A 21,820-nucleotide genomic window follows, 5' to 3' on the forward strand; every position below is an offset into this window, starting at 1 on the left:
AACACAGAGTCTGAAGCAGGCTCCAGGCTCTGAGCCGTCGGCACAGAGCCCGATGCGGGGTTCGAACTCATGAACAGTGAGATCATGACCTGAGCCGAAGTTGGACACGACTAAGCCACCCAGGCACCCCCTGTGTTTTCTTTTTTAAAGTTTCATAGATTTTTTCTTCTGTTTAAGTCCACAATCCATTTTGGGTTTATTTTTGTATGTTGTGTGAGATTGAACAGACACAGAGCTGGTCACGAGATACTTCCTGCTGTTTGCCACTCTCCCAAAGCCTGCTCTGTCTCCCAGCCTCAGTTGGATTTTTCAAGTGTCAGTTGGTCAAGTGCATCTAGTAACTTTCCCTGTCCCCACCTTCTACATTAGGAGACAGAATGTCTCAACTCCCCTTTTTCTATTAGATACCTGACACTATCTGTTTTATAATTTCTAGAAATTGTTCAGTATTTCGGAAGTATCTCTCAATACACTTCTGATAGCACTTTTTCTTCTTATCCCATACTCTGATTGATTTATGCTTGTTTTTACATTTTTTTTCTGTACTTTCAGTGGGATTTTGAAGGGGAAGAGAGAGAGAGAGAGAAACATTTGTTCAGTCTTTTTATCTTGAACTAGAACACAGATTTTTATTGGTAAATGGTTTTAGGTATTACATTTTGTGTGTGTGTTGTACTTTGCCCTTTTGACACCTATACAGTTGTTCACCTTAACAGGAACAACATGTATATCCCACACCAAGTATTCTTGGTGCATTCCTAACTGATAGAGTCATTTTTAAGTTTTTCAGCTGCAGTCTGTATAGGACAAGTCAAATACCTGCAGGGATTAGAAAAGAGGTGGGTAAACAGAACTGATGCAAGACTGTGGAAGGTTGCCGAGACGGTGAAAACCTGTATCACGTTGGTCAACCAAGAGAGATCTGCAAAGGTTGCTAAAAAGTAAACCTTAAATGTTTTCACCACAAAAAAGCAATAGTAATTATGTGATATGAGGCAAGGCTAACATTACCGTAGTAATCATTTAGTGATATATAAGTGTATCAAATCAATGCATTGTGCTCCTTACACAGTAGTATCTCAGTAGAGCTGGAGGGGAAAAGACAGACTTGCAGAATGAGATCTTCCATCTGTAGTGGTACAGGTTATGCACTCTGTGGATGGCCCCACTGGAATCTGCAGTGAACAGCAGTCCTGAGAGGCCCAGGTTTTATATACCTTTCTAGTTGTAAAGTCCTATATGCATCAAGAATCTTACTAACTCCACTTGTGGAAATGTTTTTATATATAAAGTGGTTATTTTTCTAAAAGAGAAAAATTGCTGACAGCTCAGAGCCTGGAACCTGCTTCGGATTCTGTGTCTCCCTCTCTCTCTGCCCCTCCCTGCTTGCAAGCTCTCTCTCTGTCTCTCGCACACAAATAAATAAATAAGCATTAAGAAATTTTTTATGGTTTATGATAGATGAAATAACGTGGTAAAGTAACCGTGCTATAAATTTAAAAAAATCAAAATTGAGTGTTAATATGAGCACAAACTGCGTTAAACTGTACAGAAAAATACTGAAACTAAAATTCCAAATGTGCACAGTGATCTCTGGGTTGTGCAGTTGATTATGATTTTCCTCCCTTCCTTATGTTCTTCAAACTTACTCTCGTGAACATACATTATTTTACAAACAAGAGCAAATTATTTTTTTTTAATTTTTTTTATTTTTTATTTATTTATTTATTTTTTTTGAGCAAATTATTTTTTTAATGGCTGTAGACTTTCACCTTGCTGTGGTATATTTCTGATTTCCTGGACTAGCCGTATATGGATGTTTTGATCTCATTTCTCAAACTAGTTTTTAGTGGGCCAGTTTTAATGATTTTGCATTTAGAGGTAATAAGGTAATAAAAGACAGTTGCAAGTAAATCTCGTGGAACTGACTCCACCCTATTCTACCATGGGACAGGCCCCTTCAGATTCTTTTTCTTTCAGCTTGCCAGTGCAACGGGCACAGCAAATGCATTAATCAGAGCATCTGTGAGAAGTGTGAGAACCTGACCACAGGCAAGCACTGCGAGACCTGCATATCTGGCTTCTACGGGGATCCCACAAACGGGGGAAGATGTCAGCGTGAGTCACGTCCCTCGGGGTTACTGACTGCAAAGCAGGCAGAACACAGTGCTTCTGTTTGACTTGAATATCTAGGAGGAAAAAAGCCACTTGGTTTTGGATACTGCATTTCTTTGTCATACTTGTCAGGAGCTCAGCTGAACGTGGGAGGGAGTGAGCAAGGCTGCCAAGTGTCTGAGTAGCTGGTTAAAGCAACGAGCCAAAAATGGAAGAGTTAAGCCTTTAATCATTCACTGTGAGGGTAAAGCAAAAGGCTTAAACCTGAAACCGGGAAAGCTCTGAGTCCCCTCGCTCCGTTTCCACCCCCCTGGAGTGAATGCTGGATGACCGTCAGGTGGATCAGCACAGAGGTGGGGAGAGCCCCTAACAGCAGTCTCCAGCAGAAGCCTGTAAGGGACCTGAGCATGGGAAGGGAGTGGGAAAGTGCCAGGGACCTTACTGAACTCGGGGGCAGTGTCTTCAGGGCTACCCCCTTCTTCCCCCTGAGGAGGCTCAGCAGAGGCAAGAAGGTCTGCCCCAGACGTCAGATAAAGAGATGAGGGAATGCAGGCGCCTGAGCTAGAAATGCAGACATGTGAGAGTGTGGCCTACTGGGGGTGGGACAGGGCGGGGGCTGAGACCCTGCTGGCAGCTCCCTTCAGAGACTGCCACCCAGGCCAGTGCAGGAGGCCAGTGAGGTAAACCTGGGTCATGGGCTGTGGTCAGGTCCCAAAAACCACACACAGGGTTTTAACCAGATGCAGGACTCCTCAGCACTTCTAGTATATTTTAAGGATTTAAAATGATGAACTGCTTTTTGGCTTGTTCTTGTTTGCATTGGGAAGACCCTTCAGGTTCTGAGCAGGAAAGTAAATAGGAAAGGAAAATCTTTGCTCACTTCCCAAATCCCACCTCCAAACTCCTTAGCACAGCCCTTGAGAATCTGATGCCAGAGCAACCAGGAGAGAGCTGGCATTTTAGCCGTACATCCCTTCACCTCTCAGGGGTCAGTCTCCTCATCTGTAAAATGGGGAGAATAGGGTGGGGTTGAGGTGAAAGTGATCAGAGCAGGGCGTTCAGTAGATGTGGGCAGTTATTAGTACCCTCCTACTGCCCTTTCCCACCACTCTTAAGTAGAAAATTCTTGCTCAGATTAAAAGGTATTTAGTAAACATATTTTCCCTCCTCATTATGACTGGGCTTCATCTGTTCAATAGCAGTCAGAGTACCTGGCATTACTGGGGAATGTACACAAGACGCTGTGCCTGAGGCCCCCTCAGGCACCAGACCTCGGGCACCTTTATCATCTTCAAGACCATGCATTCTGCCTAAAAGCTCACTGTGGCTTGTGGCCATGCGGGGAACCACATCCAGGACATGGGACTGACTGCTGGGCCTGCTTGTGCCTCCAGGTGCCACCATCCCCATTTCTGCAGCTGCCATTTAGAAAAATGACATCCTCTGAGGCATTTGTGGGGCTTGAGTTCACTTGTCCAGAATTTAGAGCTAGATTTCTTTTTCAGAGCTGCAATCTATAACAGCATGATTCTTAAAATACTGTGAGTGGCACCAAGTTTGTAATGTTTTCCTCTTAGAATTGTGTAGTCCTGAGTGAAGGACAGTGGCCATGATATATTGAATGCTTACTGTGTCTCATTCATGTATTACCTCCCATCATCCTTGCAGCTAGCCTGTGAGGTGGATACTGTTCTCATCCCCATTGCATAGACAAGGAAAGTGAGGCCTAGAGAAGGTAAATAGCATGCCCAGAGGAGCTCCTCCTTACAGAGGAGCTAAGTGCGGGAGAATGAACTCATGCCCAGGCAGCCTGACGTCAGGCCTGAGCTTCTTGCTAACACACCCCACTCCTCTCTGTACCCAGCAGAGCCAAGAGCAGAACACTCATGCTTCTGACTCCAGCATCCATCCTCTTAACCGCTGCCCTATTCAGTTTCATGAGTTTCTTTGGGCGATTTTTTTCTTCACAGGATTTATTTTAAGTACACCTGTCCTCAGCCCTAATGCCTTTAATTTATTTACAGAAAAACAAGGTGTAAAGTGAAAAGGTATTGAGCGAAAGGCTTGTTTCATCCCATGTATAAAATGTGTCCTGGCTCACACTTATGCGTTGGATGAAGAAGGTGATTTGTTGATGGCTGGAAGAAGAGGTGACAGGAGTTGTCTTCTGCAGAGGCTAAAGTGGAAGCCAGGGTAGTGAGCCTTGCGGGGCCCCTGACCTGCCATTGCAATTTCACCCCAGTTCTGAGCCCTGTTAGGATTTGAAACGTAGCCTTTGTGGAGCAGGCACCTCAGCTGAGGCTGAGCGGCCAGACCAAGCCTCCCCTCAGGGGCTGTCATTGCTCAGAGCATCTCCGTGGGGGCAGGGACTGTGTCTGTGTCCCCACACCCAGCGCCATACTGGAGATGCTTCACAAATATTTACTGAATGAATGAGTCATAGTAGTGACAATCCATCTATCAAAAAGATCAAAATAGATCAAAATGGTTGCTTCAGATGGCAGTGGGAACCAGCATTCTCTTTCCTCCTGTCCTTGGATTTTGGTTCTTTTAATGTTGCCTTTACATTATTTGAGATAAATCATTAGCTGAAAAACTTGAATCTTATCCTTTAAATGCTTTCATTTTCGTCTGTCTTTCCTATCAAATCCAATCCAGATAAAATTACGTGTTTTAGGAAAAGTCTGTGATAGTAGTCATCTCTTAAGCCAGTTGTGACCTCCATTCCTTTTCCTTCCCCCAGCGTGCAAGTGCAATGGGCATGCGTCGCTCTGTAACACCAACACGGGCAAGTGCTTCTGTACCACCAAGGGCGTCAAGGGGGACGAGTGCCAGCTGTGAGTACCACACCCTCGGGCCCCTGCCACAGGCCACACCTGGAGTCATTGACTGACAGCCAGGCAGGCTGGGTCTGTGCCCTGTTGTCATGGGCTCTGGGGGATCCCCGGGTTGATGGATTTGGAAGTTCGCCCTGTCTACTTCAGACAGGTCTAATTTGGTCAGCCTCCATACTGAAGAGGTCGTAGGTTCAGCAGCAGTTCCTTAATGGTTCTTTAGTTCACATTTTATGTTTGAGTGACACTGACATTTCCTGGGTTCCTGACTTAGATTCATTTTTTCACCTCAGTGGCTACTCAGTTTTTGTCACATCCAGGGATTACACCCTTTCCCAAGAAATTTAGAAGAACTGGTATTCCAGGACAGTGTTTTATTTAGCATTTTGGTTGTCTGATAGTAGAGCTGATCCTCAGGGCTTTAACCCATCCCTCCTTATTCTAGCATTTTCCTTGGTGAAGTATGTCAGACATCTTCCAAGGAAGAGTCTGGGGTTCCCATCCATGAGGATGCAGACAGCGTCAGACAGACATGGAGCTTTAGCCCTGGCTGAGCCTCCACTGAGCAGGGTGCTCTTGAGACAAATCACTTAACCAAGCCGAGCCTCACATTTCCTGTTCATCAATAGTGGGACTAGCAATAATTGTTTTTAGTGTCCTGGTGAGTTGAAACAAGAGATTATTCCCCAACAAGTATATACCTGTCTGCCTCCCCAGAAAACCTCATAAAACATGTGTTCCAGGTTGACTCGTTCTCAAGAAGAGACTTAAGTGAGAGAAACGCATAGTAGTATCACAGCATTGAGCTGATACAAATACATCATTGGTGAACTTTTTTCCCCCAAAGAACAGTAGTAATAATGTCACCAGTGACCCAGACCTTGCTGGTGATGTTCAAGGAAAGAATTGCTCTGTCTGCATTTTATAGTTCACACTGCTGTGCATATTTACTGGTTTCATGATGCCTTAAAGCTAGTATGTGAAGAAATGTTTAATCAAAGATTAAGTTTAGCCTTGTGATCTAGGCTCCTTTAAACAGAAAAATATAATAGAACAAAATTAACGACTCCTTTTCTCAGGTGTACAATAATGAAATGAGGTATAGGTCCAGTAAAAGACTTTCTCTTCAAGAGATTTTATTTATTTGTTTTTTATGTTTATTTATTTTTGAGAGAGAGAGAGTGTGTGAGTAGGGGAGGGGCAGAGAGAGAGAGACACAGAATGCAAAGCAGGTCCCAGGCTCTGAGCTGTCAGCACAGAGCCCGACACGGGGCTCAAACTCACGAACCATGACTTGACCCGAAGTCGGACACTTAACTGACTGAGCCACCCAGGCACCCCTATTGAAGATATTTAGATATAAGCAAGAGCTAAGAATCACCTGGGATCAAAGGACATAATATCCCGTATTATTTGTCTGAGAAGAGTGCTTGACCCAAGCTTTCCTCCCTTTCTTATAGCTCTTAGCTGCTGGGCCTGCCAGTATGAATGACCTTGTGAAGTGGGAGATTGGGTTTTGCTGATGTTCATAAATGATATTTGTGTATTTCAGTGGAGGAGTAATGATTTCTTTTTTATTAGACTTTATTTTTTTTCTTCAGACTGGTGAACCACGTTCAAGGGTTTAACAAACAAAAAAACAAATAAATAAATAAATGTGATTCTCAGTGTTTAGCCTTTGCCTGCTTATTTTTACAGAACAGGATCAGTTTTATTCAGGGACAAGAGGAAGGAAGTGAGAAATGAATATTTGAAAAATATTTTAACTTCAGTCTTAGAGGAATATTTAGTCCACACAAAAGTAAAAATGTGTTTTTTATGTGTTTTCAAAAAACCAAGGATCTAGGTTTATTATATTTGGATTTGTCTCCTGCACTTTGGCAAATGTTTATTCGTTGGCGGTGGTGTGAACTGCTGGGCCATCACTACTGAACCTGAACACAGACTCTCATCAAGCTCCCTGATCTGAGTAACAGTGAAGAATGTAATTGTACAGACTCAGACTTGTTTTCAGTTTAGTTTTATATGAAAGGATCTGCTTGATTTTAAAATGAATGTAGATTTTGTTTTACCTAGCAATAGAAAATAATCTTCATTTTTATCCTCCTAGATGTGAAGTAGAAAATCGATACCAGGGAAACCCTCTCAAAGGAACATGCTATTGTAAGTGTTTTCACAATTCATATTTGTTTAAAGGCCAAATAGATCAATAAAACTTCATACTTTAACATGGGTTGAGAATGGTAAGTGCTTTAAGAATATCATGGAGGTGGGTCCTAATTTGATGTGTTTCTATTCTATCACATTTACTACATTTATGTTAATTACCTCTTTAGGAACTAATAAATAAAATATTTAATGATTAACTTACAGTGAAAGGTAAATCTGGCAAAGGGGCCAGGTTCTTATGGGTAAATGTATTTTCTTTCTATAGGAAAATCCACATAGTAGGCACAGTTACAGAACCAGAGAAACGGAGTAACGTTTTCGCATATCCACTCTAATTTTGTACCTGTTTTCCTGGATTGAATAGCATCCACTCAAAATTCATGTCCACCTGGAACCTATAAATGTGACACACACACATATATATATACACATATAGATATACATTGTATGTGTGTATATAATATATGTAAATATATACACATATATCTCTTTTAGAAGAAATGAGAAAAACTTCATAACTTTGTGTAGGGGAAAGAATTCTTAGATATGATTCTCAAAGCACAATTCATAAATACAATTTTTAAAAATTTTAAAAATTTTTATTTATTTTTGAAAGAGAGAGAGCATGAGTGGGGGAGAGGCAGAGAGAGAAGGAGGCACAGAATCCCAAGCAGGCTCCAAGCCCTGAGCCGTCAGCACAGAGCCCAAGGTGGGGCTCAAACTCACAAACCGTGAGATCATGACTTGAGCTGAAGTCAGGTGCTCAACCGACTGAGCCACCCAGACACCCTGAAAGAAAAAATTATTTATTGGGACTTTATCAAAAGTTGAAACTTGTATTTAAAAGAATACCATTAAAAAGTAAAAAGCCACAGAGAAGAATAAATGTTTGCAAATTATGTATTTGATAAGGAGCTTGTATCCAGAATATATTAAAAAAACAACAACACTTTTACAACTAAATGAGGAGACAATTCAAGTTGAAAACAAGGAATGATTTGAAATAGACATTTCACCAAAGAAGACAGTTGGCCAACATGAACAAAAGACTTAGTAACATCACACATCTGGGGTATGTGTATTAAAACCACAGTGAGGCACACCCCTAGAATGACTAGAATCAAAAGTCAGTACTGTGACTTAATAGATGACTGGATTTTCACCTCTGCTCTACATTCAGTCTGTTGAATACACCTCTTTGGTTAGAGTACATTAAGAAAAACCTGGCCTCACCAGATAGAGTTGGAAAGGAGTAGAGTATTTTAATAACCCTTTCAGTTAATTATGGATACTATCCTTTGATACCATACCAAAACTAGACAACTGGTTATTTCTTAAAGATCAGTTAAATGTGGAACTCGAAACCATATCAGTGAATTTTTTGTAATCTGGTACATTACAACGTATCTATCTTGGAAAACAAAGCCAATACCCAATGCCAAGTTTTAGCAATGCTATGGGAAACTGGAACCTTCATGCATGCATTCTTTATGGGATATAAAATGGTGTAGGCACTCTGGCAAACCATTTGGCAGTTTCTTAAACAGTAAAAAATAAACTTAACAACAACTCTCCGTTTCCCTCTTCTTCTGGCTCCTGGCAGTCACCATTCTGTTTTCTGTTTCTATAATGTTGACTGCTCTAGGCATCTCATATAAGTGGAATCATACAGTATCTGTCTTCTGTGGTTGGCTTATTTCGTTTGGCATAGTGTCTTCAAGATTGTTCCAGGTTGTAGTATATGTCAGAATTTCCTTCCTTTTTAATATTCCACTTTATGTATACTGTTGACGGACCTTTGGGTTGCTTCCATCTTTTGGCTATTGTGAATTATAGCCATGGTCTGTTTGGCTGCTATGAACATGGTGTACAAATATCACTTCAAGATCCTACTTTCAACTCTTTGGGTAGAATTGCTGGATCATTTGGTAATTCTACTTTTAATTTTTCGAGAAACTACCATACTGTTTTCCACGTTAGCTGCACCATTTCACATTCCCACAAGGTTTCCAGTTTTTCCACATCCTCACCAACCCTTGTTCTTTTCTTTTCTTTTCTTTTCTTTTTTTTGTAGTAGCCATCTTACTGTGCGTGAGGTGGTATCTCATTGTGGTTTTGATTTGTATTTTCCTAGCGATTAATGATGTTGAACTTATTTTCATGTGCTTACTGGCCATTTTGAATATCTTCTTGGGAGAAGTATCCATTCAAGTCCTCTGTTCATTTTTAAATCAGGTTGTTGAGTTGTACAATAGACTTTTTAGAATTAAATTCTACCATCTTGGGCAGCTAGCTCTTTCTGCCCATGGGTCCTGTCCCCATGTTTTAATAAAACCACCTTTTTTGGACTAGGAAAAAAAAATTATACCATCTTTGGCCATTAGTTTCTCTCTAAAGGCATGTTCTTTTGCTACATCACTTTAGTGTTTGAATGCTTTCTTGCTTTCTCGAATAAGATAGTCAAGGCACATATTCCTTGCTCCAGACCTGGAATCAGCCTATTTTTCCATGGAGTCTCGATTCCTTTTATATCATTAATTTATAGCTGTGTATCTTTAAGCAAAACCTAGCATGTAATAGATGTACAATTAATATTTGTAGGTGAGTGAGGTTGGAGCCTAAAGTCTCAGCCAGGATCATGATACAAGGAGAGTTTGATAGGTTATTCCAAATAAAACAATACTGCCCACAGACTTTATTTCCTTTGAAAAGCTTCCTAGTTCCCAGTTATAAGTGAGCTAAAAGTGTTTCCTGGCTGTTGAATATTTATAAGAAAATCAGTCTGTATCTCTAAAGACTTGTTCTGTTTTGTTTTAATTTTTGAATATACATTTCTTTCTTTCTATAGATACTCTTCTTATTGACTATCAGTTCACCTTTAGCCTATCCCAGGAAGATGACCGCTATTACACAGCCATCAATTTTGTGGCGACACCTGATGAAGTAAGATTTTAAAAGTTTTCTTGCTTTGTTTTGAATTCATGTGACTCTTTTTCTTGATCCTTATGGATAGAAGCACGGCATTAGCATGGTCTCTAAAGTGGAGTACGCAGGACTGTTTAGAGGTGCAGGAAAGAAATGTTAGGATCTACATTTTATCTCCTCTCCATCTCAAAGACAAGAGTGACGTTGTTAAGATTTGTCAGGATCTGATACACAGGCTGACACTGACTCCACACATACTTGGTTTGCCCATCAACCCATTGCATCCCCATACAGGAAAGGAGAGCAGACTGCAAGGGGAGCTCCCCGTTAGAGGGGCGCATGGCAAGGCCCAGATTTATTTCTTAAAATGGACCAGACGCTTAACAAGTACCCTCAGACGGACTGCAGATTGAAATGAATGCCAGTGATACGAGGACAATGGCAGAGGTGACGCTTCCATGCCTAGAATAAGTTGTTAGCCTCAGTAGGAGATAAAACTGGTGAAGGTGCAATCGAGTCCAACAAGAAGTTGACCAGAAATCATTGAAATTATTAAGACTGTTGTTTGAAATGTGGGTTTATATCTTCTTTCATTAATGATGAACCACAGCCTGCCATAAGGTACTACCTAGGGGTAGAGGGAGCCAACATAGCACGACATTTAAAAGTGAAGCATTTAGAACATGAAGGCACACCTATATGATTTTTTTCAATGAAATATAAAGTCATTCAATGGTCAGTCCAGTACGTAATGAAATTTCAGTAAACTTGATGATAAATTATTTAGGAACCTTGTTTTAAACTTTAAACTTTAAATTTTCTTATTTCTCATCAACATACACAAAGCCATTTACAGTCACAAAATTCCTGTCACAATAAACATAACAAATAATACACAGAGGATAATAGGCCCATTTATATTCCTTTGTTAACAAACATTGTTAACATTACTAAATTAAAAAAAAATAAATAAATTAGTAGTAGAATAAAATCCAGAGTGTGGGATGTTTATTATATAATGAAATGAAAGTAAGATTTATTTTTTATATTCCATTTTAATGGTAAATTTAAAGAAAAATGAACTAGAGAAAATCTATTCCAATGAGTGAATTTCTTTTTAAGTAAAAACAATAAGTAACCTTAATGAAAATATTCTGTGGACACACTGTATGTCGTATCATTTGAATGGCTCTGGTGACTGGTATTTAAAAAAAAAAAAAAAAAGGTTTTAAGATAAGGTTATACCAAAGTACCACACATGAAATTTGTTTAATACCTTATTCCTCAGCAAGTGGTTGAAGGATGTCTTTCAGGATGTGATTGATGTTGTTGATTTTATTTTAAATAAACAAGACTCCTCGTAATACTTCTTGATGAGGTGAGGAGCTACGAAAATCTTTTAACCTCTCTGGAGTTCCCTGTTTATCTTATGACAGAATATTTAATAGAATTATCCAATGTGTATGTTCTGTCTTTTATAAAAGCACTAGGATTTCAAGTTTATTGATCCTTTCCAAAAGAAGTAATTATTAGTAGTGTGCTTCCAATAAACATAAACACTTGAGCTGTCCCCTGCAAGAGGACAACAGGTTATATCAGTAAATGAGAAGGTAAATAACTGCTTTGCAAGAGAAACTTCTGGATTGGAGATCACATTTTGAAAATGACTGTTTGGAAATGTTTCCATTGTTGTGATTTTGTGCTGTAAAGACCATTACAAATCTTACCGATCTGACTTGTTTTTTGATCTTTCAAGATACAGAATTTCAGCAGGATTGGATCCATTTACAAAATTTAAAAATATGACATCTGATTCACTTGCAAAAACAACTCTTTGACCACAAGAAAGAGATTTATTCGTCAAATTTCAGTGAAAACTTAAAATTAGCATCAGTTTACCCATTGTAGCCAACAGTGCACTTCTTCCCATTGGCTCAGCACATTTCTCAGAGATGTCTTTTTCAGTCATTAAAATCAAGGATCAAAATAACCTAGCTCTTCAAATAGTTGTCTTTAAGTGGTAAAGGGATTTCAAAACTAATGAGGAATATTCAGTCATATTTCTCTTGATTTTTTTTAGTGAGAGAAAAATGTTTTTTCAAATCCCGAATGGACACAAAGTATTTTTTTAAGTTAGTTTATTTCAGTTTTATATGCTTTTTTTAAAAGCCATTTCCATTTTGGAGAACTTCACAATATATGTAATCTATCAGCTCAGAAGTATGTAGGTTTAATTTATAAATACACATAAACTGGGGACTTGGTTAAGTGTTTATGTATTGGTGTGAGCTCTCCAGACATTTGGAGCCCAACTACCTAGATGATCCTTACGACGCTGCTTCCCTTAACATAGGCCATATGATTTAAGACATTGTGCTCTGGTGAGGGGTTTTTTAAAAGATACTTTTTCATAGAGTTAGGCATATGATAAAGCATTAAATTATATATACTTTTAAGGGAGAGAAATGAAATTTATTTGGGAAAACTGGTTAGAAATGTTAACTCATATTTTATAAGTGTGAGTTTCTTTTAAGACATCGTAAAATATGTTTTGTAATGAAGAAAATTGAGAGTAATAAAATTTGATTACTGTTTTCTTTCCAAATCTGGAAACCGTTATAATTAATTTTCTAACTGTTCGCACCTCTCATCAGCAAAACAGGGATTTGGACATGTTCATCAATGCCTCCAAAAACTTCAACCTCAACATCACCTGGGCCGCCAGCTTCTCAGGTAAAGACATACCTAGAGAAGACCTTTGAAGTGGAAGTAGCAGATTGAGAAAAGTGATGTAGTTGTTGAGAAAGGGGGTGCTGGGGACAGACAGATGGGTTTGAAACCCACTTTTGCCACTTACTACCTGGGAGACCTTGAACCAAGTGTCCAAACCCCTCTCTAAACCTTAGGGTTGTCGTAAAGAGAAGATAACGATACTTACCTCCTAGAACTGCTGTGTAGATGAACTTAGGTTATACGTGCCAGCGCCTACCACGGTGTCAGACTCAGTACGTGCTCACCACCCCTGCCCTGCTACCAGCTTTAATAGCATTGCTGTAGCCACTGCTCCGGCACTCCCGTCACCTCCCCATCCATGCTTCAGAAGGACAATATGGAAATGACTCAGAGTTGCAAGAAATGGAAATATTTTAAATAGAATGAGATCTTAGTAAGTAAGGGGAAATATACTTTGGGAATTAAATCAAGCTCTCAGAGCATAGTGTTTGCTAGCCTGTTTACCTTGCTACGATTCACTAAAGAAAATCTGAAGAAGTAACAGGTGGGCCTGATGTAGTGCTTATGAACGTAGCTTGGCAGATCTGGGTTTGAACTCTGCCTGTTACTATGCTGCACTGTGCGATTAGGCAAATTCAGCTTTCTGAGCCAGTTTCTCGTGTATACAAGGGATGATTAAAACACCTAGCTGTGCAGAACATGGTGAGGATGAAATGACATAATAAACAAAGTAGTCAAGGTAGTGCTTGAAACACTACCTTGAGCAGGGGAGGGGGAGAGAGAGAGGGAGACACAGAATCCGAAGCAGGCTCCAGGCTCTGAGCTGTCAGCACAGAGCCTGACGCGGGGCTCGAACTCACGGACTGTGAGATCATGACCTGAGCTGAAGTCGGATGCTCAACCAACTGAGCCACCCAGGCTCCCCTAAACGTAACCTTTGTATGTATTATGTTTATCATATCTTAAAAGGTATGCTATCTATCTTAAGACATGCTTATCACGTTTTAAAAGATTGTATAGAATTCAGAGAAGGTTTAGAAACTTGCGGTGAGGAGACACTTCTAAGAAAAAGTCGGAATTATGAGAGCCTTGGGAGAAGGGCAACATCTGTGAGCATGTGAATGCTTTTCAATGATTCTCTTAATGAGGACCCAAAAACCTGGGCTCCAGTCACAGTATTTAATGCAGACATGGGGAAAAAAAATCTGTTTTTTGAGTCTTTGTAGATACTAGAATTCCTGGCTAAGGGAGAATATGGAATATTGAAGGGCTATTTGGGAAGAGGATAAGTTTATGCCAGATTGAGGGGATTTAAATACAGTTGTAGCTGATAACAGAAGGGACGGAGTGATTCCCTAGAGCTCCTTTCTCCCTGCTGCTGTTGAGACATGAGGTCACTGCTAGTTAGGAAGGGAGAGGTGACTCTGTCCCTGATATGGGGGATCAAGAGTACTGACAAACAGGTATAAAGGGGAAACGTAAAGCAGTTGAAGTGTTAACGTGCAGAGTGAGGGCCATTGCTTGTCAGCAGGATTCCAGTGGTATCTGTATTTTCACAACTGCATGCCATCGTTTCAGTGCTGAGGAGTCCCGAGACCCCTGCAAAAGCATTCTGGTTAAGGGCACAGCATTGTGTATCTGCCTTCCTGCTGCAAATCTCACCTCTGCTTCTTGCTGGCTGTGTGACCTGAGCCAAGTTACTAAATTTCTCTGAACCTCAGTTTCCTGATCTATAAATGAGAATAATAAGAGTTGTTGTTAGAACTAAAGGAGATTGTGCTCTTAAAGGCTATTCCTGGAACATAGTGAGTGTTAAGTAAATGCTAAACTGTCATTATTAATGAGGACAGATTCTGCCCAAAAAAAGAAAAAAAAATGGGGCTCTTGTATTTCATTCTTTTCTTCCTGACAGCTGGAACCCAGGCTGGAGAAGAGATGCCTGTTGTTTCAAAAACCAACATTAAGGAGTACAAAGATAGCTTCTCTAATGAGAAATTTGATTTTCGCAACCATCCAAATATCACTTTCTTCGTCTATGTCAGTAATTTCACCTGGCCCATCAAAATTCAGGTAAGAAGTGCTTTTTGGTCTCAACCTGCAGACATAGTGAAATCTCTTCAGTGGAGGCTAAATCCACTAATTTGGAACTTGAGGTAAATGAGGTGCACAGTATAGCTTTGCCTTTGTAGTCTCTGTGGCAAAGGAACGTGAATACCTGAGCACCGTAAAGAAGGTGTGGTGGGGATGGCTTCAGTCACTTGAGAAGGGAAATGATCCACGCTCTTGAAAGCAACTCGGCACATAACACGTTCGGTAACTACAGCTGTATTCATTTCTTCGATGAGCACTTGCCATGTAAAAGCCTATAGAGCTTCGGTTCTGGGGGAAGGTGGGTATAAATGAAATAAACACACTTCTAACCAGCGAGAGCCAGAGTGTGGGATGTGCCATACAGAAAGATGCCACAAATGCGGGCAGAGTTTAAAGGAAGATAGCATTGGGTGGCAGCACAAGGTTGCCTGTAAGAGCACAGGCCCTGCAGTCGGACAGGGGGATGCGTCCTGGCTTGCTCCTAGACAGATCGTGTAGCCGCTCCACACCTCAGATTTTTTGTGTATGTGACCTGAAAGCATGTCACCTGCTGCTGCCACCAATGTTATCAACCTTGATCGTTTTCTCTGTTCTTGGGTGACCAGTAGACTCCCTCTTATCCAAGACCCGTGACCTCATTTTTGCTCTTTATCATCTGCCACTGTCCTCAAGTGCCTTGCCTCCATACTTTTCTCTTTTACCCCCTGTGTGGAATTCAGGGCTGGGTGGACTTCCAAGCGCTGGTTCACCTTTAGCCATCGAAGCACAGTCACAGGACTGGTCTGTGGCCGTTCACCGACTCTCAGAAGCAAGTCGTCACTGATCAGTGACGATGTGTTTGAAAAGGACTTGTGGTGATTTTGTGTCCATGCCTTGGGACTGTGACTACAGAGCAATCTTCTCCTTCCTGGAATGTGAGGATAGGTTCTGTGTTGTGGTTTTTTTTCTCACCAACCACTTTCCTTTTTCTGTCTAGTGGTCTACCAATGTGCTCATCCTCTAATCGGCTTTTCCCGTTGCTCTTAGACACTGTCTGCTTCCCTCCTTGGCCAGCCTTCTCATAGTGTTGGCTCCCTATCTGTGCTTCCTCTTATCTACTCATCCATCAGCCCACACAGCAGTGCCTCCTTCCCTCACCACATCCTGAAACTGTCCTGTCTTAGCAGATGCCAGTCACTGAATTCTTCAGTCTCCTCACTGCTCTCTTGCTCACAGAGTGGTTTGAGTCACTGTCTTTCTGGCCTTCCTGGTCCTTTCTTTCCCTGATTCTCTGGCCAGTCTCCAGGGAATCTCCTTCCTTAAATATTGGGGTTGTCTGCGAATCAGTCACATCCCATACAGTTTCCCGGGGTAATTCCATCCCACCTGTAAGACTTATGGGATTCTCTGTATTGGTGATTCTCAGTGCTGTCTCCAGCCCAGCTTATACTTGAGCTCCAGACCAATATTCTTGGTGGCTGCCTAGACATCTCTACCTGGACAATCACAAGCTCCTGCCTTTCGCACATAGTCATTCCTATGACCTCAGCCCCAAACCCCAGGCCTCTTTTCTCAGTGAATGACACCACCATTCGTCCAATTTCCTTTTGCTTTCCTTGTTAGATGTGTATATCAAGGTTAAACTAACCATTAGTAATTATAAATTGATTTTTTCTTCTTTCTGGAAGAGATCATATAAGATTAGAATTCTATGACCCTTGAGTACCTGATAGATCTCTCCTGTAAAATCATGAGATTTTGGTGTTTTATTTGTGGAGATTTTTTTAAACTGTTGTTTCAGCTTCTTTAAAAGTTATAGGATATTTTGGATTTTCCCTTTCTGTTTGAGTCATTTAAAATAATTTTTCCTAGTTATTATTTATTTAATTTTTTTCAGATGTATAGACATAAAGTTACTCACACTATCCTCTTATCTAATTTTTGCAGCATCTCTGCTTAAGAGTACTGAATCAGGGCGCCTGGGTGGCTCAGTTGGTTAAGCCACAACCTTCGGCTCAGGTCATGATCTCACAGTTTGTGAGTTTGAGCCCTGCGTCGGGCTCTGTGCTGACAGCTCAGAGCCTGGAGCCTACTTCAGATTCTGTGTCTCCCCCTCTCTCTACCCCTCCCCTGCTCACACTCTGTGTCTCTCTGTCTCTCAATAATAACGTTAAAAAAATCATAATAAAATAAATAAAAAAGAGTACTGAATCATACACTTAAAAATACTTAAAATGGAGAGCACCTGGGGGTGCCTGGGTGGCTCAGTCGGTTGAGTGTCCGACTTCGGCTCAGGTCATGATCTCACCATTTGTGAGTTCGAGCTCTGCGCAGAGCTCTGTGCTGACAGCTCAGAGGGAGCCTGCTTCAGATTCTGTGTCTCCCTCTCTCTCTGCCCCTAACCCACTCATCTTCTGTCTCTGTCTCTCTCAAAAATAAACATGAAAAAAAATTTTTTTTAATTAAATAAATAAATAAAATAAAATGGGGAGTACCTGGGTGGCTCAGTTGGTTAAGCGTCCAACTTTGGCTCAGGTCACGATTTCACGGTTTGTGGGTTCATGCCCCACATCGGGCTCTGTGCTGACAGCTGGGAGCCTGGAGCCTGCTTCGGATTCTGTGTCTCCCTCTCTTTCTCTGCCCCTCCCCTGCTTGTGCTCTCTCTCTCAAAAATAAATAAATAAGCATTAAAAAAAAAAAAAAGTTAATGGGGCGCCTGGGTGGCTCAGTCGGTTGGGCGGCCAACTTCGGCTCAGGTCATGATCTCACGGTCCGTGAGTTTGAGCCCCGCGTCGGGCTCTGTGCTGACAGCTCAGAGCCTGGAGCCTGCTTCATATTCTGTGTCTCCCTCTCTCTGACCCTCCCCTGTTCATGCTCTGTCTCTCCCTGTCTCAAAAATAAATAAACATTAAAAAAAAAAAATTTTTTTTTTAAATTAAAAAAAAAAGTTAAAATGGTAAATTTTACCTTATGTAGGTTTTACCCTAATTTTAAAAAGTTTTAAATATCACAGCAAGACTTTTTTTTTTTTTTTGGTAAATATAGATAAACTTAATCTAAAGTTTATACAAAAAGGCAGAGAGTCTCCAATAGCTGTAACAAGTGTGAAAAAGAGGAATAAAGTGGGAGGAATCACTGTATATAATGTTAAGGTTTATTGTTTAGTTACAGTAATCAAGACTTTGTGGTTGTTGGTGGAGGGATAGACAGATCAAGGAATAGAATAAAGAACCCTGAAACAGAACCACGTAAATATGTCGATACGATTTTTAACAAAGAAACAAAGACAATTAATTCAGTGGAGGAAGGATAGCCTTTTCAAATAAGTACCGCTGGAACAATTGGGCAACAACAGACAAATAAATGAACTTTGATCTAAACCTCACATCTTACACAAAATCAGCTCATTATAGATCATACCTTTTTTTTCCTAAGTAAAGTGGCTACTTATTCAGCCTCTTGTCATGTCAAAATGTTTTGTGCATATGCCACTATAATTAGCACACCCTCTGTAACAGGCAAAATTGTACATCAAATTATATTTCATGTTACCTCATTATATAAAAATATAAAGTAAAAATGATCTATCATTTCCATGTAACATTACTATTAAACAATTCAGCAGTAGATAATGAAGTGTGAAATCTTAGTAAAATATGATACAGGAAGAGCATAATGTAATTCTCACTTGTCGTTATTTGTTATGAATATACAAAGACAAATTTTTTAAATGTTATATTTACTGAGATTCTGGCAATAGCTTTATGTAACAAGACACAGCATACCAGGCCTGCCACTCAACTTGTTTATGGTAACTCTCAGCTTCAATCTGAAGCTGTTTAAAAAAAAACAAAAAAACAAAAAAATCAAAAGCCTGCTTTTTTTTTTTTTTTAACATGCTAAGTATTTTGGCAAGTGTGCCGTTAAACACAGTAAGGAATTTAAGATAGCAAGAATAAGAAGTTAATAAAAAGTACCTGTGTCTATTTGAAATGATTCCTCTCCAAAGCCAAAGTGTAGTCCAAATTAATTCAAATGTTATAACACATTCTCATGCTAAAAAACATTCAATATTATTGAAGTGGAGGTGAATCCCGGAACTTTGGGGGCTCTGCCATGCTGCAAAGGGCTGTTTCTCTGGTTCACTTGACAGAGTCCCAGGAAATCAAAGGGCAAGACTGCTGTACGCAGCTCTGACCGCCCATGAAGCATGGCTACGGTGTCCTCAAAAATAGGGTGTGTGAGGATAACAGGCACGCTACTCTGCTAGCTAAAGAGATAGTACCCTCCCCCTCAGAGGCCCCTTCCCAAGATAAATGAAAGTATTTAAGGGGAAAAAATTAAAAGACACTTATCTACAGAGTAAGGATTTTGAAATAATGTGATCGCTGTTTCAGAAATGTTAACTGGAGTCATCTGGCCATTTCTGATTACATCTTAATGATGTGTCCATGTTCAGTTTCTGTGGACTCATCATTAGATCCTTCTAGTCAAAAATATTAATTTTAGGGACTCTTGGGTGGCTCAGTCGGTTAAGTGTTCAACTCTTGATTTCAGCTCAGGTTATGATCTCACTGTTTGTGAGATAGAGCCCTGCATCGGGCTGTGTAGTGGTCGGGCTCTGCACTGTCAGTGCAGAGCCTGCTTGGGGTTCGTTCTCTCTCTCTCTCTCTCTCTCTCCCCCCCTCCCCCCCCAAAAAAAATAAACATTAAAAAATATTAATTTTATCTCCAAATACTGTAACCACTAGCACAACTGCAGTGTGTTATCTCCAGGAGTTATTAAGCACGGGAAGAGAAAAAATAGAGACACAGAATCCAAAGCAGGCTCCAGGCTCTGAGCTGTCAGCACAGACCCCGACTCGGGGCTCCAACTCATGAACCACAAGATCATGACCTGAACCAAAGTCGGACGCTTAATCGACTGACCCACTCAGGCGCCCCTTGAAGAAGAACTTTATATCCTAAGTCTGGGCAAAAGATTTCTAGATTTGACAACAAAAACATGACCCATAAAGGAAGAAATTGATAAATTGGACCACATCAAGACCAAAAGCTTTTGCTCTATGTAGTAAGACCCTGGCAAGAGGATGAAACAGTAAGCTACATACTGGGAGAAAATATTTGCAAATCATATTTCTAACAAAGCACTTGTATCTAGACTATAACAGTTCTCAAAACTCAACACTTTAAAAAAGAAGTGCTCTAATTTAAAAATGAACAAAAGATGTGAAGAGACAGTTCATCAAGTAGATTATACGTTATGGCAAATAAGGACATGAGATACGCAGATTCAGAAGCCACTAAAGAAATGCAAATTAAAACCACAATGAGACATCACCACATACCTATCAAAATAGTGAGAACACCGAATGCTTGAGAGAATACAAAGAAATTGGATCACACATACATTGCTGGTGGGAAAGTAAGATGGTATAGCCACTCCGGAAAGTGGTTTGGCATCTTCTTATCAAACTAAACTTGCACTTAGTATACAACCCAGCATTTGCATTCCTGGGCATTTATCCCAGAGAAATGAAAACCGGTGATTACACAGACACCTGTACACCCATGTTTATAGCACCTGTGCAGCAATATTCAGCAGCGTTACTCATAATAGCCCCAACTAGAAACTACCCAAATATTCTTCAGCAGGTTAATGGCCACACTGTGCTACATACATATCATACGTATATGTATGCAATACATATACATATGTAATACTCAGCAATAAAAAGAAATAAACTATCGATACAATAATTTGGATGAATCCCAAGGAAATTTTGCTGAGGTGGGGGGAGGCTTAGCAATTTGTATACTGTATGATTCCATTTCTATAACATTTGAAAATAAAAATTTTAGGGGCGCCTGGGTGGCTCAGTCGGTTAAGCGTCCGACTTCAGCTCAGGTCACGATCTCGCGGTCCATGAGTTCGAGCCCCGCATTGGGCTCTGGGCTGATGGCTCAGAGCCTGGAGCCTGCTTCCGATTCTGTGTCTCCCTCTCTCTCTGTCCCTCCCCCGTTCATGCTCTGTCTCTCTCTGTCCCCAAAATAAATAAACGTTAAAAAAAAATTTTTTTTTTAAATAAAAAAAAGAAAATAAAAATTTTAGACCAAAAATAGAGATTTGTCTACTGAAGCTTCAACTTTTTCTGACTTTTCCTGACTGACCTCAGGACCTTCTTAAAAGTGTTCACCTGATTAGGTCAGGCCCACCCGCACTCAAGGGGAGAGGATTATGCAGCGTGAATACACCAAGGTAATGGGAATCTTAGGTGGCACCCAGGGATTTATTTAGGTTGTTTGGCCCCATAGAGGTTGAGCTGTAGGCTCTAGTCAATACAATTTCACTTTGGTAACGTCTAACACTATCCAATTATAGATCAGATACATTTATAAAATATTTGATTTGGGGTCTAGTAAATATTATTTCTTGGCTTGTTTTAAGTTGAGGTTGTTTTCATACTGACATACCTTGTTACTTCTGACTCTGATTGAACTTTAGGCTTTGTTGTGTATAGCCGAAAAATGATGAACGTTTTTAAGGTTGTTAGTGAAAATCTTATGCTGCTGACATTTCTCCCATTTAGAAAGAGGGCTCCGTGCATATAAACAGGCTCTTGTGCTGGAGATAGTCGTGCTCTTGCCAATGCTGAGTTCTAGTTTTTTTTCCTCCCAGTGCCCTGTTGCTCCACCCTCTGAAAGCCACTGAAATGGTTTTAGAGCATTTCCTTCTAGAGGGATCTCTTCCCCACACTTACTTTTAAAAAGTACTAATTTTAAGTTTAAGAGTCAAAGGGATGTTGACTTTCTGCCTGATTTTCTGTTCTTCACCTGGGCTGGATCACTTACTTGAGTAAGATCCACTTATGAAAGCTGTATTCAGGAGCACTTTCGAAAATAAACTATGGCGTGCTCACCATTTAATTTGCCAAGCTTTCCTTGAACGAGCAGGTAAGTTCTATTGGAAATGT

The 21,820-nt window shown here is 40.4% G+C and overlaps 1 protein-coding gene across 5 annotated transcripts in view; it reads left to right on the forward strand.

The window, feature by feature from the left end:
- Positions 1 to 21,820, forward strand: part of ATRN (attractin) — a 159,802-nt gene that overhangs the window by 92,843 nt on the left and 45,139 nt on the right. For all 5 annotated transcript variants that reach the window (XM_019462656.2, XM_019462657.2, XM_019462659.2 and 2 more), the window contains exons 19-24: positions 1,981 to 2,118; positions 4,859 to 4,952; positions 7,060 to 7,112; positions 9,967 to 10,061; positions 12,698 to 12,776; positions 14,689 to 14,846. In XM_019462656.2, coding sequence (XP_019318201.2) covers positions 1,981 to 2,118; positions 4,859 to 4,952; positions 7,060 to 7,112; positions 9,967 to 10,061; positions 12,698 to 12,776; positions 14,689 to 14,846 — 617 coding nt within the window. The remainder of the gene's footprint in view (positions 1 to 1,980; positions 2,119 to 4,858; positions 4,953 to 7,059; positions 7,113 to 9,966; positions 10,062 to 12,697; positions 12,777 to 14,688; positions 14,847 to 21,820) is intronic.

The sequence above is a fragment of the Panthera pardus genome, unplaced genomic scaffold (genome assembly GCF_024362965.1).
Source record: "Panthera pardus isolate Hobbes unplaced genomic scaffold, ASM2436296v1 HiC_scaffold_25, whole genome shotgun sequence".
Taxonomy (NCBI): Eukaryota; Metazoa; Chordata; class Mammalia; order Carnivora; family Felidae; genus Panthera; species Panthera pardus.